This window comes from Scylla paramamosain, chromosome 17 (assembly GCF_035594125.1).
Source record: "Scylla paramamosain isolate STU-SP2022 chromosome 17, ASM3559412v1, whole genome shotgun sequence".
In the NCBI taxonomy this organism is placed as follows: Eukaryota; Metazoa; Arthropoda; class Malacostraca; order Decapoda; family Portunidae; genus Scylla; species Scylla paramamosain.
This window is the reverse complement of record NC_087167.1, coordinates 18,052,700-18,070,258: the sequence shown is the minus strand read 5'-3', so window position 1 is coordinate 18,070,258 and position 17,559 is coordinate 18,052,700. Positions and strand designations below refer to the sequence as shown.

Below are 17,559 nucleotides of genomic sequence, written 5' to 3'. Positions count from 1 at the left end.
CTTTATTGTAATTATATATAGACCAAGTGTTTACTTGTAAGATATCAGTACTATAAGTTACTAAATATAGCAGTATATACTGTGACAGTGGATATATATATATATATATATATATATATATATATATATATATATATATATATATATATATATATATATATATATATATATATATATATATATATATATATAATAACCAATCTAAGCTTTCTTTATTTTAATTGTATTGTATCAGTACACTTGATAATTTCACACAATATATTATTGCATAATATTAGCAGAGTATTTGGAAAGGTTATTTTTACCTAGTTTTAGTGATTTTAAATTTATGATATATATATATATATATATATATATATATATATATATATATATATATATATATATATATATATATATATATATATATATATATATATATATATATATACACCTAAATGTCTATTTCTATGTTCAAGACTGAAGACCCTGCAGAGTGGAACAGAGCCAGAGATTCAAATAAAGAATAAAGAATGGTATGAAGGTACTCATTCTATATTATTAATCTCCTAACCTATGAGATTAAGTGAAAAAGTTTACATTAATTCTGTTCTCTAATTTCACTGTAGATTCATTCATAATCTGAAAAAGTATCACATTTTTTCAAAGGTGATAAATAGACAATGTCTCTAAATTAGTACACTAAGATTATTTCTATAATACCCAAAAGCACCATTCTTATTCAGTGTTCCTCACTAACAGACAGTTAGCCTAAATCTCTACACAGTGCTCCAAACATGGTAACAAAACACCATTCCTGCTCAGTGTTCCTCACTAACAGCCAGCTAACCTGATTCCTCTGCTTCAGACACTGTAACAAGACACCATTATTAATTATTGTACTCTGCCAGTCTGCTGATCTGATAACTGAACAACATTCCTGCTTTTAGTGCTCCCTGCTCACAACCAGCTGACATAAACCTGAACCTCATTCAGTCCTTACTCAGGTAATCAAGAGTCCTTTCCAGGCCTTATCTATTCTCTTTCATTCTTTCACATATACCTTTAGATATACCAAAAACATAAATATAAGGAGTGGGAGAAGTGCCCCCATCCCTAAGGGAGGATCCAGGGAGATGAAGGCCCCCTGGTTAGATTAGGTTAGGTAATGTTAGGTTAGTTAGATAATGCTAAGTTAGTATTCTTAAAGGTGGGGGGTGTGTCCAAAGGGGCTAAAGCCCCAGTTAGGTTAAGTAATGTTTTATATAAGTATACAGCAACTAACCTAACCTAACATTACCTAATCTAACCAAGGGTCTTCGCCCCCCGGATCATTCCCTTAAGGACACTAATCTAATGTAATAATACCCAACATAACATTACTTAAGCAATTCTTCCCTCCCCAATCCTTCCTTATGGACGAGGACATTTCTTTCCCCACCTTATATTTATGTTTTAGGTGTATCTATAGAGTGGAAAGAGAACAGATCAGTAATAAGACAGGGAAATGACTCAACAATTACCCTTATGGAGCCCAACAACGCCAAAGACATACTAACAAGGCACTATTCCTGCTCAGTGTTTCTCACAAACAGCTGATTAGCCTGATCACTGAACAACACCATTCATAATCAGTGCTCCATGCTCTCAGCCAGCTGATCTAAATCTGAACTCTACTTGGTGCTAACTGAACCCAGCACGGTCCCGGACATGGTAACACTGTACCATTCTTGCTCAGTGTTCTTCAAAAACTGCTAATTAATTTGACCACTAAACACCATTCCTACACAGCGTTCTTCCTTCACAGCCAGACAACCTAAACCTGAACCCTAGTCGGTGTTAAACTTGGTGTTAATTTAACCCAACACGGTGCCACAGACATGGTAACAAGATATCATTCCTGGTCACTGTACTCTGCATTGCCTAACCCAACACAGCACCTCCTCCCAATCACTTCGGGCCATTCCTTCACACTGTGTTATACGATGCACGGGAATTCACCTGAGAAACCATGGCAGTGCGTGAAAAAACCGACAATAGCTTTGCTCCCAGTCAAGTAAGCAGACCAAGGTAGCAATAATAGTCACCCATGTTAAAGGAGTGAATGGGCTTTCAGAATGAGTACCTCAGAGGTATTGTGTTCCCTACGTATATGCAGACACGTGGAGGCACTCACAACATGGGCTAGATAGGGCCACACACAGACACAGACACACACACACACACACACACGAGGTCAGCTGATTGAGGCTCAAGCTACAAGGTCACTCACAGTCCCGCTCAGCCAACACTCGCAGTCTCTCGGTACTTTGCTCCCGTGCCTTAAATAACCAAGGGAAAGAGGGAATAACAGTACATGAAATGTTGTTATCAGTAATGTCAGATACACTAATAAATATTTGCTGTTCTGCCAACACTCTGTCACCTAATTAAATCGCATTACTCCGGTGACTTAATTAACTGCAGAAAAGAAAAATGTCTGTTTAAAATGTTTTGATCCGTAATGTCACATAATAAGCAGTCATTGTTGAATAGTTATGAGTACTGCATTACTCTCCTACCTTAAATAATTTAAGAAAAGAGAAATGAACTCTACCTAAAAGCCTCTTGGATATGATTAATAATGTCAGATAAGTTAATAATGCTTTTTTGTACAGTCAAACGTCGGTCACTAGCCTTAAGAACATTCCTCTTGCAGTCTAAATGAGGACAAGTGGAATGAACGGTATCTAAAATATTTTTAAAATATGGTTAACAATTCACGAAAACAATACTTAACAATGCTTAATAATGCTCTTAAATATGGTTAATAATGACACCTTAAGCAATAATGATTTACTGTTCAGTCAGTAGTCCCCTAAATAATCGAGAAAAATAGTAAGAAACAACAGTACCCAAATGTTCCTAAATCTGTCAGCAATATCACCCATGTTTGGTGGTCAACAGTAACAAATTATGTAGCATGTACTTAGAAGCTGAAGAAATTGAGGAAATCCTTTCTAAAAATGCTTCAGAATCTAGCTGGAAACTTTTCGTAAATAAAGAGTATGAAGGAAAAACATCATCTAAAATACTTCTAAATTTTAGCCACAGTCACAAAGTTAGACTAGAGTGAACTTCAGGGCCTATAAAAGTTGCCATCTTACTTTGCCTACATGCTCCAAAGTCAATCTTACACAGCTCATTTTATTTAATTTCATGGCAACACAAATTTATATAATGAAAATCTGAGCCCAGTATCGTCTCCCTGGTGAAATTTTATCTTGCAGCTTTAATGTAAGTACAAATACACGAAAATAAGGATTAAGTGAAATAGTGTAAAATGGTTTCTTTCCACTCATTTGTGCTAAGTTTATGATTTTTCGCTACTTTTGATCACATAATTTTTTCAGTCATGGCTCGTGAATCATCATACCTTTCTCCTTGTGTTGGTATAGGATATGCCTCCAAAGTGAAAGTATCTAGAGTGGTGGTTCCCAAACTGGGGCCCATATAGCAGAATGTAGGGGGCCATAATCTGAGGATATGTATATATTAAACCAAAGGTGTTTTGCAAGTAGGTAGCCAGGCCATAATCTGAGGATATGTATGTATTAAACCAAAGGTGTTTTGCAGGTAGGTAGCCAGTGGAGGGAAATTACAGGTTCAGTACAAATGGCTAGACTACATAGATAAATGGGTTTTCGACACCTCCTACCATTTTCATCAACTTATTCCTGTGGGGCTGCATTCTCTCAACTACTCCACACTAAGATGAAATATTGCAACAGACTTGAAGTGAAGCATGCATGACCTACTGTGTGTTTTAAGTGAAATAAAACCATGAATCAAGAAGTTTGTTGATAATCTGCAACATCATTCATCACACTGAGTGGAATGGAATCACAAGTGAAGGAAACATGAACTTGGCATGAATGTTCAGAAGCAAATAGTCTGGGAGGAAATGGGTGTGTGGCCACTGAAGGCCATGGTTGTGGCGGTTAATTATGACTCCCCATGATCGGATTTCACTTCAGAATTATAAAGTTATCAGATTCAAAGATAAGATCATATTGCGTGGGATTAATACACTTTTAATCCTGTGGAATTTTGTTTTATTTTATTTTTTTGTTTGCTTATTGTTGAAACAGCTTTCTGCAATAATGTCATTTATTGATTACTTTAAGTATAGACATATTTTTATGTGCATTATGTCACTTCTTTAGTACCACTTCAATAATTATATAAAATTCAGCAAAGGCAAACTACAATTTTTCATTAATTCTTAACAAAAGAAAAAAATAGCAAATGGAATTAGTAAAATTACAGGATTTGCTAGAGTGGTTTTTATATGGACTTAATGAGTGTAGGACTGTTGACAGTCATTGAAGTCATGGTTTATGCTTGGTGGTGGGCCATGGATAAGGATCATGTATAAACAACCTGAAAAAGTTTGGGAACCACTGATCTAGAGGATAATAATTGCCTGGAAATATAAAGATAAAGGCAAAATGTGGCTTCAACCCCACTTGAACCCCAGCAAATTTCTATACCTCAAGGATGATTCACAATCTTTATAATTTTTTTTATTAATCCAGACTCCTGCTGCTCTCATGCTGAAAAGAAGGGTAGTGACAAGCAAGCAGGGACCAATTTCTGTTTCACAGCTAAATGATAACTGTACCTTGAACTTACAGTGACACATGAGATAATGGAAAAGGCTGACAAATGAGACATCTTAAGTTAATGTGGCCAGGAATGCAAGAAGGCACATCATGTTATGGCTAGTTATTGCTCACACTAGAATTTTTAAAAGAATATTAATTGTTCCAGTAGAGATAATTTAGAAAGTGTAATTTTATCTACAAGACAAAATAACATTAGTTTTATACAATTTCCTTTTCTGAAATATTGTTTAGATTTCAAGATTTAAATAATTCCACTTTCCTGTTGGATCATCTTCCTAAAAGCTTACTTATAAGATGCAAGTTAAATATAAACAACTTATTTTCTTTTGATTTTTATTAGAGAATATTTTTAAAATCATCCAGTACAGTTGCCTACACACCAGCAGTCATAATATACTCGTACTAAGTCCTCACACTACAAGACAAACCCTTAACAGCAACTAAGAACTGTAGAACAACATTCACCAAGTACAAATAAAACTAGGAAAAATAGATCTGTCTGTCTATTTGTCCATATCAATATCATTCCAGCCCTGACAAGGCCAACAACCTCAAAATTGAAAAAAATAAGATCATTATTATTATTATTATTACTAAGGAAACCTAAGAATATGGGCTTCTTAGATCTTCACCTACACCTTTCTTCTAGCATGTCAAGAAATAAAATCTAGCTATATATCTACTGGAGTAGCAAACTGTTCTCTCACTCAGGAGGCCTGCCTTGTCCTGACATCAATCACATACTGCTACTTTATAATGGACAGCTAATGCAAGTGCCTCATCCTAAAATCCATGCTTCTTTTATTACATGTCACACTAATGCAGTGGCACATATAATTGGATGGTCATACCCATGCCTTGCATCCTCTGTTTGTGTGGCTACTTTATAAACCATTGTCTATCACATATAATGTAACACTTAAAACACTTTATTATACCTATACAAAACAAAAGAAAACACATTTGGTACTTAACAGTATAGGTAAACATAAGTAGCCCATTTTGAAGCAATGCTTTTTGGGCAGCATTTAGTGCAATCATGCAAAAAAAAAAAAAATAATAATAATAAATAAATAAAATAAATAAAATACTATATATTAGTAGCAATACATAATATAAAATATATGGTAATTAATAATCATATAATTTTATATACACATTAAATACCAGTTAATGATAAAATATGCCTAATTTTAATTTAACAAAACTTATTTATAATTTGAACCCTAAAAAAGGAAGAAAACAGTGGGAAAAATTAAATATAAGTTCAACAAGAAATTATGTAGTTTTGTACTGTTTTTTAAATTCATGTTCAAGAATGGAATTCCAGATATTTGGACCAGCACATGAAAGGGAGTGTTGGAAAACTGTGAGGCTATGCAGAGGTACTCAAAGTTTATTCCTGTTACTTGTAGTATAGTTCTGTTGTGCTTGTACGTGTGAATCATTTCATCCACAGATTTCCTTATACACATAGCCTAAACAGCTATTTGTATCTTGTTGATATAAAAAATCAGTAGCAGTATATAAACACCAAATTGTTAACTATAAATTTAAAAGAGTCTTGCTAATTTGCACAATTTATTGTGCTGGAATGCAGTGACACAGCTGCATGGGAAGGTGCAGTTAAATGAACACCAGCAATGTTGGTGTTGTTCACAAGAGGCAAGGTATTGTCAGTATGACAGTGGGATGGAAAAGTGAATGTGATGGTCAACATGACTCTATAACCATGACACCATTGTGGCACATGCACTGTGACTTTACAATCATTCAGCAAGACATAACAAATACATTCTCCATCCACAAACAAGCAAGTTAAATATATATATGTATAAGAAGCACCATTTCAGTTTAGTCTGCTGAAGTAGATAGGTCTTTTTTCCCTAAGTTATTCTGATAGTTGTTAATGGCATGACATTCTTTGTTACCATAAGTAGAAGAGTTAAATTTTTGCTAAACTTCTGATAATGATAACAATATCAAGTAAACAATAGAAAGTTATCTATCAAACCATCACTGCCATCTCAAAAAGTATTTTCAGTGGCTAAGGTGAGTGATATAATTCAGTGACACCACTTTCAGCTCTGTCCTTTTGTCATGCTACTCAATTTGTGTGTGTGTGTGTGTGTGTGTGTGTGTGTGTATGTGTGTGTGTGTGTGTGTGTGTGTGTGTGTGTGTGTGTGTGTGTGTGTGTGTGTGTGTGTGTGTGTGTGTGTGTGCTGTGACCCAGTATATCCCTTTTACAATAGTACACTGAGATACTGGGTAAAGTAGCATTCAGAGAAAAAACAGAAGGAAGTATGTGTCTCTTCACAGTTTTCTAAAAAAAAATCATAGGATTTTAAGAAAATGGCTCAATGCATGCAGAGACAAATATGTGTCACACTACTGTAATTACCATATTATCATTATATTTTTCTGGTTTTCCTTTTTATGACTGTCATCACTAAGCTTTTAGCTAACTGCTGATACATAAATTTCATAGCTAACAGTGAAAATAATGAAAACAGGACAGTAAAAACAGAACCTTGCTGCAGTTCATTATATCAAGATAAAGAGGGCATGACTTAACAGTTGTCAGTTAGGATACTTATAACAAAAGACTGGTGTGGCTAACTGGCATAAAAAGGCCAGTGCCAGCTTAAAAGTATTACCTTTGTTTAGGCAGGCACACAGGAAGCTAAGTACCTATCAGTGCACAAGCCTGTGACTAAACAGAGTACTCAGCTGGAGTTTGGTGTGGAATGTCTGCCAGAAGTGGTAGTGAGCCGAGTTGAAGAGGAGAAGCATTGAGCTACACTGAATGATAGTTTGAGTCTAACTTGACTGAGAGAGCAGCGTATATATATCCAGCTCCTTCTTGAATGCGACTAACTCCCCACTTACCAGGCAGATTGATAATGGTTTGCTCCAGGAATGTGAATCTGCTCAATCCAGATCTTATTGGTTCATCCACTCATTAGGGTGGATTTTTACATTTGAACTGAACTAATACTCATCACTATTGAATTCCCTGTTGGAATAATATTTCTGACAGTAGTGTTGCCTTTCCTTACTTCCTTGCTTCCACTCCTTTGTGATTCTAAGGTTTCAAGCATTATAGTGACCCTGCACAGGCCACTCTTTGGTCCTCAACATCAACTTTATTTTGTTTTATCAAAGCTCCCAGTCCTCTCTTGATACCACACATAAGCTGATCAGGACCGCTCAGTGAGATTGAATCTTAGTGGTTGTGATGGAACAAATACCATGCTGGTGTGACCTTCTATGTCCTCATACTTGTAATCAACAGTGAACCGCTGCATCACCTGAGAAAAGAAAGATATCATAATGATATGGCCTACTAGTGATCTTGGTTTTTGTCTGTCTTTTAAACTCTAGCTATTGCTTTTGATATTATTATTGTTATTATTATTAGAGAGAGAGAGAGAGAGAGAGAGAGAGAGAGAGAGAGAGAGAGAGAGAGAGAGAGAGAGAGAGAGAGAGAGAGAGAGAGAGAGAGAGAGAGAGAGAGAGAGAGAGAGAGAGAGAGAGAGATGGGGATTTCATTTATTTTCAGATATTCTGACAAACATACACAAAGTAAATAAAGATCTAAGTGAATTCTCATCTGCACAATGCATCCACAAGTTTAATATTTTTGTCTACAGCTTGTCAAATGTAGAATTCTACTTGACACTATAACCACTTCCTTTGCCATTATAAAAAAAAAAAAAATCTCTTGAATTCAATATCCAGTCATCTCATCTGGTGATCATTTGGTATTTGTCAGTTTCATCTGACAAACATCACTTCTAGGTGTGGTTCTTAACTCCAGGGGGATAAAGAGTGCATGAATCAACCCATACACAGAACTTTCCAAAGGTTCATCCTGGGGACAGTCTGATGGTCAGTGCCACCTCTACCATCCCATGACCACCCTCATATCAGTGGTATGGTTAATCAGTTTTTTTTAAGGTTTTTACTACTATAGCTGTATTTTGGTAACATTCAGAGTAGTATTAAAATGTAGTTTGCATGGAAATATACAATAAAGGGAGAATAAAAAATAAATTTTGTATTGTCTAGTCCACAAGAATATTTTACATAGGTAGTTTAGTATAAAAATAAGTGTGGAAGAGTTAAGGGTCCTCCTAGATGCTCTTAGCTCACTGTAATATCCTGTTTTCTTCTTTTTTCATATATCAACTTTGGCTTAATGTGCCTTACCCTTGCAAGGAAGACATGCATCTCCTGCTCAGCTAAGCGCCTGCCAATGCACATTCTTGTACCAGCTCCGAAGGGCAGGACAGCATAGGGGTGAATGGGACCTAGAGGCTTATGTCTCAACCAGCGTTCAGGCACAAATTCCTTAGCCCTTGGGAAGTATGCTTCATCCCATCCTGTCAACATGTTGATGCCAAACACAGCCCACTGTACCGTCCCCATCACAAGTCATGAAAGTAAGACAACAATGCAACCATAAATTTCTGTTTTTCACTCTCTTGAATACTTGTATATACGAGTACATGACTGATTCTAAGTCAAATTAATTACATAACTATCCTATACAGTGTTCTGTAAAACCACGAGTGACAATGATGTTCCTCTTCAATATTTTAACAAGTTTATAATCTTATTGAAAAAAAATAAAACATGAATGAGAAAACATTTTTTTTTCATTTGATTTCCATTTCACTTAACAAAATTGGTAAGATTTAAACTACCAGCTGCTGAATTTGGTCTGCAATCTGTCATGTGGTATCTGACCTTCATCTACTGAACAATCTATATAATATTTTTCTTACAAACAAGCAGGCAATTCAAAGATCTAATTTCATAAACCTTTATGAACCTGAATGGACTACAAAACAATATACTTACACCTTTAGGAATCAAGTAATCACCAAGGATTAGGTCTTTGTCTAGACTGCGGGTGGTGCCAATCACAAGAGGGAAGACCCTGAAAATGAGGAGAAATCAATAAATAGTAGACATACACCAATAAATACTATATGTAAATCTGGATATTGTTCATGCACATACCTGAATGCTTCCTTGATGACTGCCTTCATATAAGAAAATTGAGCCAGATGGTGCACAGTGAGTGGCCCATTGTGCTCACCCACCACACTGTCCACTTCCTGCTGCAGCTTTGCCTGCACCTCAGGATTGCGTGCCAGAAGGTACAAAGTGAATGCCATGGTGTGGGAAGTCTGCAAAGAATACATGTTTTAAAAAAATGTACTTTCAAAGCTCAGTCGTATTTTATTTTACATTCAACCCTTATATTTTATGGCAATAATATATGATTCAGCCTTACTGTGTCTATGCCAGCAAATAGCATGTCAAGGATGAAGGTTACAACATCCTTGCGAGTGAGACCAGGCACCATAAGCAACCTCTCCAGTAAGGTGATTTCTTGATCCTCCGTACCCATAGCCAACAGCAATGCTTCAGTCTCACGAATGTTGCTGTCTGCAAGTCTAATACAGAACAATGGAACAATTTCAGTATCAGTGTGTGCTTATGTATGTTTACTTAATAGTATTTTCTTCCAAAGAAATGAAAAATTAGTCATGGCAATCAGTATCAAATGGCCCCAACCTCCATCATTCTTTTAGTAGTTAGGAATGCTAAGACGCTCTGAGTTTAAAGGAGAAGAACAGAGGTTAGCCACAGTGAACATGAGCTTTACAGCTGCACACAGCAGAGGTTATAATGATGCTTGAAAGAAGAGAGGATATGTGTACAGTACAGTAGGTTAAATGCAAGTACAGTACACAGTACAAGGATTTATGGAGGTGGAGAAGAGAAGTATAAATTCTGATTGAGTGGCAGAACTGAAAGGAAAGTAGGAGTGGGAGCCTAGGTGGAATGTAAGATGGAAAGACTGTATGAAGATCGAGAAGGTGAGATGGAGAAGACAAGTACAAATTCTGATTGAGTGACAGAAATTGCACGAGAGTAGAAGTGGTAGTCTTGGTGAGGGAGGAATGGGTGAAGTGAAACACAGGCAGTAAGAGGGAATGACTGTATGAAGATAAAGATGACTGAAGGGAAAATTACACCTACATTTTCAGTGTATGCTCCAATGCAAGAATGGCCAGAGAAAGATTTTCATAATAAGATATCACACAGGATCTCTCTGAAGTTACAAAAGGAGAAGTGCTGATAGATACATGGGAAATTAAAATAAATATTACCAAAAAATAGAAATGGATATGAGGATATTATGTGATGTGTTTGGAATGGGGCAGAGAAACTAAGAGGAAAAAGATATTGTAACTGTATGACAATGTAATGTAGAGATTTGTCTGACATGATTTCAGAAGAGAAAACACTTTATCACTTTACCTTAAAAACTCATTGTGCTTTTCTCTCAGCGTTCTGTAGGTTTTGGTGGGAAAGAAGCGCCATAAGTGTAAACCAAACTCATTCAGATGCAAGCAACTGAAGAGATCATTTACCAGGTTGATGAGTTTCATGGGTTCAGAGTCTTCCTGTAAATCAGACACCAGGCATCCAAGGCGACGGTTGAGAGCCACCAGCCCCACACCTGAGGGCACAGGAAAAGTTTAGAGTTATGGCCAGCAATGAAGCTGTTGAAATGTCTGTTCAGGCAATTTTCACACCAAGGTTTTCTTCATGTTAAAATTAAAATATTCATATATTAATACATAATAATATTCATATTAACATGTGTTAATATATAATAACAAATAATATTGTGTGTTTATAATTAATTACTTCAACAGAATAGAAAGCCACCACCCTTTTCAATTTCTGAGGGCTTTTAAGAAAACTTACACTCTAGAGCCCACTTGTACAACTCAGTCTGAAAGTCTTTGGGCATCTCACCGTGCTGCTTCTGAAGTGAGGCCATCCTGAAAGACAAATAACGACTTACTTCATATGTCCAACATATCAAAAGACTGATTCTCAATTTACACCAGTACTTTTCTGAAGATTGCTGAACCACACATCTCATTTTTTTTACCTTTCCACAAAGGTAAGGGTGACTTGATCCACCTCAGGCAAATAAGAACTCACATTCTTAGGCCTCATCATAGGAGTCTGGACCCGACTTCGCACACGCCACCACTCCTCCCCATTCCTGTGCCATAGAGGATGAAAAACATTTGACTCACACTGAAATTACACATAGGTACACACATAAGAGAAGAGGAGAGGAAAACTTGGATGTCTGGAGAGACACAAGAAAAACAGAGGAAAGGAAGATGCGTGACTAACACAAACAAATATAGCTTTCCCCATGCAAGGTAAAGAAATATGAAATGTATTAAAGGATGAAATGATGAAAAGCAAAGTAGGCCTCAGTTACGGCAAGAACTTAATAAATACCAATGACCACATGAGCCAAGCTTAGGTCCTATATACAACTAAAGCATAAATAGGTACATTTATGTTAAACACAGACACAAATAATTATTTAATGAATAATAGGAACAATGATGAGGACCATGTGGACTAGGAATAACAGTTAAGATGGTACAATCTGTCAACCATTATACTGTATATGAAAAGTTAGGCTCTTGGAATGAATCACAAGAAATACATCTACAAAGCTTGACTATCATACCTCAAAGAAGATAAAAGTGCTTGAAAAAAAATATTTCATCAATCAATATAAGTAACAAAACCATATATAAATAGGCTCACTCAATTAGAAGACCTGCTTTTCCCTCAAAGTAGTTGTCTATTGCTTCATATCTGATTTTCTTGAGTGAGAAGAAGCCATATCGTAATGGGTTGTCCATGGTTCCTCTGATCATTGCCTCTATGTGGCTGGGGTCAGTCACCATGACCATAGGTGAGTACTGTGGGTTCTCTAATCTCACTATGGGTCCATACTTCTTTGCCAAGTCCACAAACATCTTGTGAATTAACTTCATAGGATAGGCTTCAGACAATGAAGAGTTATGACAAATAAATATGCATACACAATACATGTATAGATTAATTCATAAATACAAAATATCTATACATGCATGAATATTGAGTACATATATACACACATAATGAACACAATAAAAAGTATGTATTTACAAATTTTCATAAATATGACCTATTACTTATGTTTTCATAGCAACAGGTAAACAAATCTAACTCATACTCACACATTCCTGAGATAAATAAGCTTGGTATGCACCCAATCACAGGGAAGGTGGGAGGGCCTGGAATTTCTTTAACTGACTTGGGAACAGTTTTCTTGTGCTGTACAGCTTCTGCCATTTGATGTGCTCCCATTCTTGCAACGGCCAAGCAAGAAATGGGGAGCACTGGGCAGCATGCAGCCCTCCAGGTGTGCTGCATTACATACATCATGGCCTGTAATCTTGAAAACTTGTCAATCATATGTAATGATACATTACAAGAAATAAAGAGATATATTTAAGGATAATGACAATTAGGCTGAATATTATCACAGCTTGTTAATGTTGGGTTTGGGCAGCAAAAAACCCACATCTAGCTCAGTTCAGAATCCCACAAAAATTGTCTCTTTATGACAGATCTTAAACCCTGCAGATAAATAAGGCTTAATCAAATATATGTGTACAGAGCAGTTCAGAAGTGTCAAGTTAGCACACTTGGATAAACAGGCTGTGAGATGTTTTTAGTGGGAATCAAACCTATAAGGACACCAACAGAGACCTTTACTGTTCAAGCTTTTGCCGGGAGTCAAATCGGTAAGGACACCAACAGAGTCCAACATCTTTACTATTCAAGAGATAAATAAGACTTGGCTGGCCTTGTCTGTTCTGTCATTACACAATGAACTGACAGGTGTGCTGACTAAATAAAATGAAATCCTCATAGATTACAAGATCTAAGACTTATATATAATTATACTCTGAATTTATTCTTTGTCAGTGCATTTCCTAACGTACTCACTTGCATAATAAAGCTTTTTTTTTTCTTCCTTTTTATTTATTTATTATTTATTCATTTATTATTTTTTTTACATGTTGAGGAGCCTAGCCAAGGGCACAGAAAAAAAAAAAGCTTCTCAGAAAGAAACAGCATTAAAGAAAATTACCAATTTAGTTTTTGAGATGTTCTAACACTCCTCTTTTGAAACAGTAAATAGTGAGAAGAAAAAAAAAACAAAAAAAAACAAACGGAGTTCCAATGAAAATTTGCCACTGAAAGGCATGACGATAAAGATACTGGTTAACATTAGATTTTACATATAGAACACAGAGATGACCAGAACTCAGATGAAGTCACTTACAGAAGAGGGAGGTGGACAGAACAGAGGTGAGGTGAAAATAGGGAGGAAAGCACTTACAGAACAGAGAGGGGGGGCAGAACAAGGGCGAGGCGAAAATAACGAAGGTGTAAGTAGAATCTTTAAGAGAGAGAGAGAGAGAGAGAGAGAGAGAGAGAGAGAGAGAGAGAACAACGACCAATACCGCAAGCATTTACGCAGGAAAAGGTTTGCATTTGCACATCTTGTTCACAAATAAATATTTGGGTATATTTAACAAAAATAATAAAATAAAATAAATAAATAAATAAAAATACACACGAATCACATTTCTCATTGCAGGATAAGGAAATTCAACCTCGCTCTTCTGGGGGCGTAAATAATTCATCTTGTTGCATTACCACCGACGTCAGACAGATAACCTATCGAGATGTTACCAAAATAATGCATTCGCGGAAAAAAAAATACAAATAAATACCAGTTAATCACCCCTAGGGTAAGATACACAGGTTTGAATTAAGAATTAAGTCGAGCTGTCATATTGATGATTTGTGAGTTCCGAAATGCAAATGAGATAATTAAAGTGATGTGATTACTCGTTGACTATATTTATTATTAAGGAGCGTGAGATGCCAACTTAACCTACGATCCCTATTTACACCTCGTGCTGGAAAGATTGTGACAATACTATGATCCAGTAGATCATGAACAATACTTACCAGAGTCCCCAGATTACTCTAATCACCCAGTAATTGTATGCGTAGTTATAGCTTGTAACACTACGCGATACCTGCTGATGCAGTGATGACTCTCACAACACTCTGCTCCCATCAGGATGTAAAAAGTGCCATTGTTCACCAACCTCTGTACTTATTACATTACATAAAAGATTACTAAACCCCATTTCGCTGTGTCAAAGGAAGAACGTCTCTTAACATATTGTTACGAATGCGTATATATAGCAGTCCTGTAGGAGCACATCAGCATGTTGTGTGTAGAGTAGCCTCATAGGCAGTGCCTTATTAACTCATAGCAGGGACCCCAAGGCTTCGAACTTCTATGGACCCCTCGACATCACCCCTCCCCCACCGCAAATCATACGCTTTCCTTTCGTACAGTTCATTGTAGTATTACCAGGTCAAACGGGTCTACCAGCACGCATTGGGGGCAGGAGCATCGTGACCTTACCTGCGCCCAGCCCCCTTTTTTGACCTTGTCCCGCTCTTGCTGTCAATATAGCGCCGTTCATGTGTACATAATTATGTCCTTAAGGCTTGACCTATATTATGCCAAGTTCTTGTTCAATGCATTGGTGTTATAATGATAAAAGGAAGACTGCAAACACTGAAATTAGATACTTTAGATTTCCAAAAGACGAGGATATTAGAAAATACTGGATTCGTGCCTGCAACAGAGTTTGTTTGAGCTCCAGCCATTTAACGCCGAGTGATTATACAAGAGACCTCAAGCACCAATTATTATTATTGGAGAGAGAGAGAGAGAGAGAGAGAGAGAGAGAGAGAGAGAGAGAGAGAGAGAGAGAGCTGCTGAATCTTGAGAGAATTCCACTCCCCTCTTACTTTTTTTTCATCTCACTACAGCCTGTTTCCACCTCCACTCACTTCTAATAAACCTAAATATTTGAGAGAGAGAGAGAGAGAGAGAGAGAGAGAGAGAGAGAGAGAGAGAGAGAGAGAGAGAGAGAGAGAGAGAGAGAAATTGTCTGGTGTTGTTGAAAGGCGTCTTCTTCAGTTCCTCGTAAGCGCCTCGAAGGCTCGAAAACAGGCATTTTCTGACGCACTCCTTTCGCGCAGGTCTCCTGTGAACTTCGTAAACATACTCGTACTACTACCCAGGCCGCAAGCTTTCTACGCGCTTCCGAGAATTGTGGGCCGGAGTGAAAGACGCAGCCACTCCCGGGCAGGGATGCAAACATGTTAGGTGAAAATAAGCCTATGTGCGTGTATTGCTTTCAATAAAATCTCGAACATACAAAATTATCTGCATACAAGTCAGTCATGAGTGAAAACCATTATTAAAAGTGTGTAGCGTGAATTGTTTCAAATTAAGTGAATAGTAACATTTGCTTACAATGAACGTGTAACAGTCAAGTCTTCCAGCAGCGTACGATATTCTGACAGGTCAGTTAAAAGTGTCTGAATGGGCTTCCTGTTTTGGGTCACAACTTCCAATGCATCATTGTGTTCAGGTACACTGCCATAATGTAGTGTGAAGTCATGACTAATACAGCCAATTCACGCTAGAATACTCTGCAGAGTGGCTTGTATTTGCACGGTAATAAAGTATGACAGGTCTGAAGAGATACACGGGATAGAACATTCCCTTAATATGGCGGAATCTGAACAGCAGGGTATGGGACCTCGCTCTCGCCTCTGTGACCTGAACAGCTGCCAGACGTGCTACCTACATCACAGTTTCCCCTTGTTCCATAATCGCCAATAACAGACCATATTTCGTTATATTATAATACTTGGTCCGTCTAGACAAAAGAATATATAATAAATAGGTATACCTAAGAGATGGAATGCACCCAAAACGCGGAAATAGTGTGAAAATATCAGCAAAAAGACGCTTTGATATATAATTTCTTAACTGCCGTATGTACAATACCATGCAGCAAGTTTTACTAGTCATATTCGGCCAACATCAGGCATCATTTTGACCCGGAATGTCTTAACCAGAATACGGCATATTACTATGTCTCTTCTTCAAATGTAACAACCACTAAACAAAAATAACGAATGTGTCTGCCTGGCTCTTTCCTTCCATCAGAAAAAAAAAAAAAAAAAATTGGCCCTATACGATTACTTTTATTCTACTGCCAACATCATAAGGCCTGGAAGACCAGCTATTCACTTCTAAATAGCATAAATTTCAAGGAGCGAGTGGTTAAGGCCGCTGCGGTCTCTGTGAGGGACATATTGCCAATGTCCTGTAGACACTTTTTTTCCTTGGGTAGCATGCCAGGCAACACCGTTGGTCTGTCTATTCTTCAGTGGTCAAGTGGGCTGAGCTCCGAAGAGTCATCAAATCCTCCTTATGAGAACCAAAGAAGACGCCTTTAGCTGACCATGGTATAATTGCTATACGGTACCAACTAACTGTAGTTCTGCGAGTGTGTATGTAAATCAAGGAGGTTTAATAACGGTTTATTAAAGCTCCTTGGTGTAGATAGTGTAAACAGCAATTACCGTTAGCAGTATTAGTAATCAGTATGACTCGCAGTTATACCTTGCAAGCTAGAATAGATCTAGCTACGTATCGCCTGGCAGTGATGACATGGGAGGCAAGATTTGAGGCACTTGGTGGCACTGAGGGACACCTGGGACAGAGAGAGAGAGAGAGAGAGAGAGAGAGAGAGAGATTCCCGAAACCGCGATACTACAAAACGTTTGAGCGAGAAAAAAGGCAAGGAGAGTTGACCCATTGCGAGTAGCGTTGGCGTGTGCCTGGTCACCCCTGTGCCTGCTTGTGTGTCGTGACTGTATTGCACGGTGACTTGTATACTTTTGTGTAATATATGGACATGCGAAAAGGCGTGTCTTCCTCTCCCTGTTGTGTATGGCTGAGTGTCTGGGTGAGTCAGAGCCACAGCCGTTCCCAGCAGACGAAGACCTCCCCAACACACACATTCCGAATCCTGCAAAAGAATGTGATACTTATGTCCTTTGACTGCT

General features: G+C 37.3%; 2 protein-coding genes and 1 long non-coding RNA gene across 17 annotated transcripts in view; 1 reads left to right on the top strand and 2 right to left on the bottom strand.

Moving 5' to 3' along the window:
- LOC135108551 (aminomethyltransferase, mitochondrial-like) overlaps positions 1–2,394 on the bottom strand; it is a 29,035-nt gene extending 26,641 nt beyond the window's left edge. For 3 of the 9 annotated variants that reach the window (XR_010272336.1, XR_010272337.1, XM_064019674.1), the window contains exon 1: positions 1,920–1,953. Coding sequence is in view for 2 of the 9 variants with exons in the window: in XM_064019674.1 (XP_063875744.1) it covers positions 1,920–1,943 (24 nt within the window). In the remaining 7 variants the exon portion in view is untranslated. The other 6 variants (XR_010272338.1, XM_064019678.1, XM_064019677.1 and 3 more) reach the window with 6 other exon arrangements.
- A 580-nt stretch (positions 2,395–2,974) lies between these two features.
- LOC135108552 (uncharacterized) lies at positions 2,975–9,298 on the top strand. Of its 2 annotated transcripts, none has more exons than XR_010272340.1 (3): positions 2,975–3,255; positions 8,449–8,582; positions 8,869–9,298. It is a non-coding gene; the product is annotated as an uncharacterized LOC135108552 (long non-coding RNA). The 2 variants fall into 2 exon arrangements; XR_010272339.1 differs by having other exon boundaries at positions 2,977–3,255; positions 8,423–8,582.
- LOC135108550 (probable cytochrome P450 49a1) lies at positions 4,966–15,285 on the bottom strand. Of its 6 annotated transcripts, none has more exons than XM_064019671.1 (11): positions 14,581–15,285; positions 12,771–12,996; positions 12,313–12,553; positions 11,630–11,746; positions 11,440–11,516; positions 10,987–11,188; positions 9,953–10,115; positions 9,676–9,845; positions 9,514–9,592; positions 8,860–9,063; positions 4,966–7,958 (listed from the first exon to the last, which is right to left on the bottom strand). In XM_064019671.1, the coding sequence occupies exons 2-11, from the start codon at positions 12,976–12,978 to the stop codon at positions 7,848–7,850; spliced, it is 1,572 nt and encodes a 523-aa protein (XP_063875741.1). In that variant the 5' UTR covers positions 12,979–12,996; positions 14,581–15,285; the 3' UTR covers positions 4,966–7,847. The 6 variants fall into 6 exon arrangements, with proteins under 6 accessions (XP_063875741.1, XP_063875739.1, XP_063875740.1 ...); XM_064019669.1 differs by having other exon boundaries at positions 12,771–12,988; XM_064019670.1 differs by having other exon boundaries at positions 12,771–12,981; positions 14,581–15,284.
- Between the last annotated feature and the right edge of the window lie 2,274 nt (positions 15,286–17,559).

Excerpts from the sequence above, each read along its gene's own strand:
- LOC135108550 (XM_064019668.1), bottom strand. The coding sequence starts at position 13,008 with ATGATTGACAAGTTTTCAAGATTACAGGCCATGATGTATGTAATGCAG. Across the intron at positions 11,747-12,312 it reads AAAGCAGGTCTTCTAATTGA|GAATGGGGAGGAGTGGTGGC; the intron begins GTGAGCCTATTT and ends TCTATGGCACAG. Across the intron at positions 10,116-10,986 it reads AAGCACAATGAGTTTTTAAG|ACTTGCAGACAGCAACATTC; the intron begins GTAAAGTGATAA and ends GTTCTGTATTAG.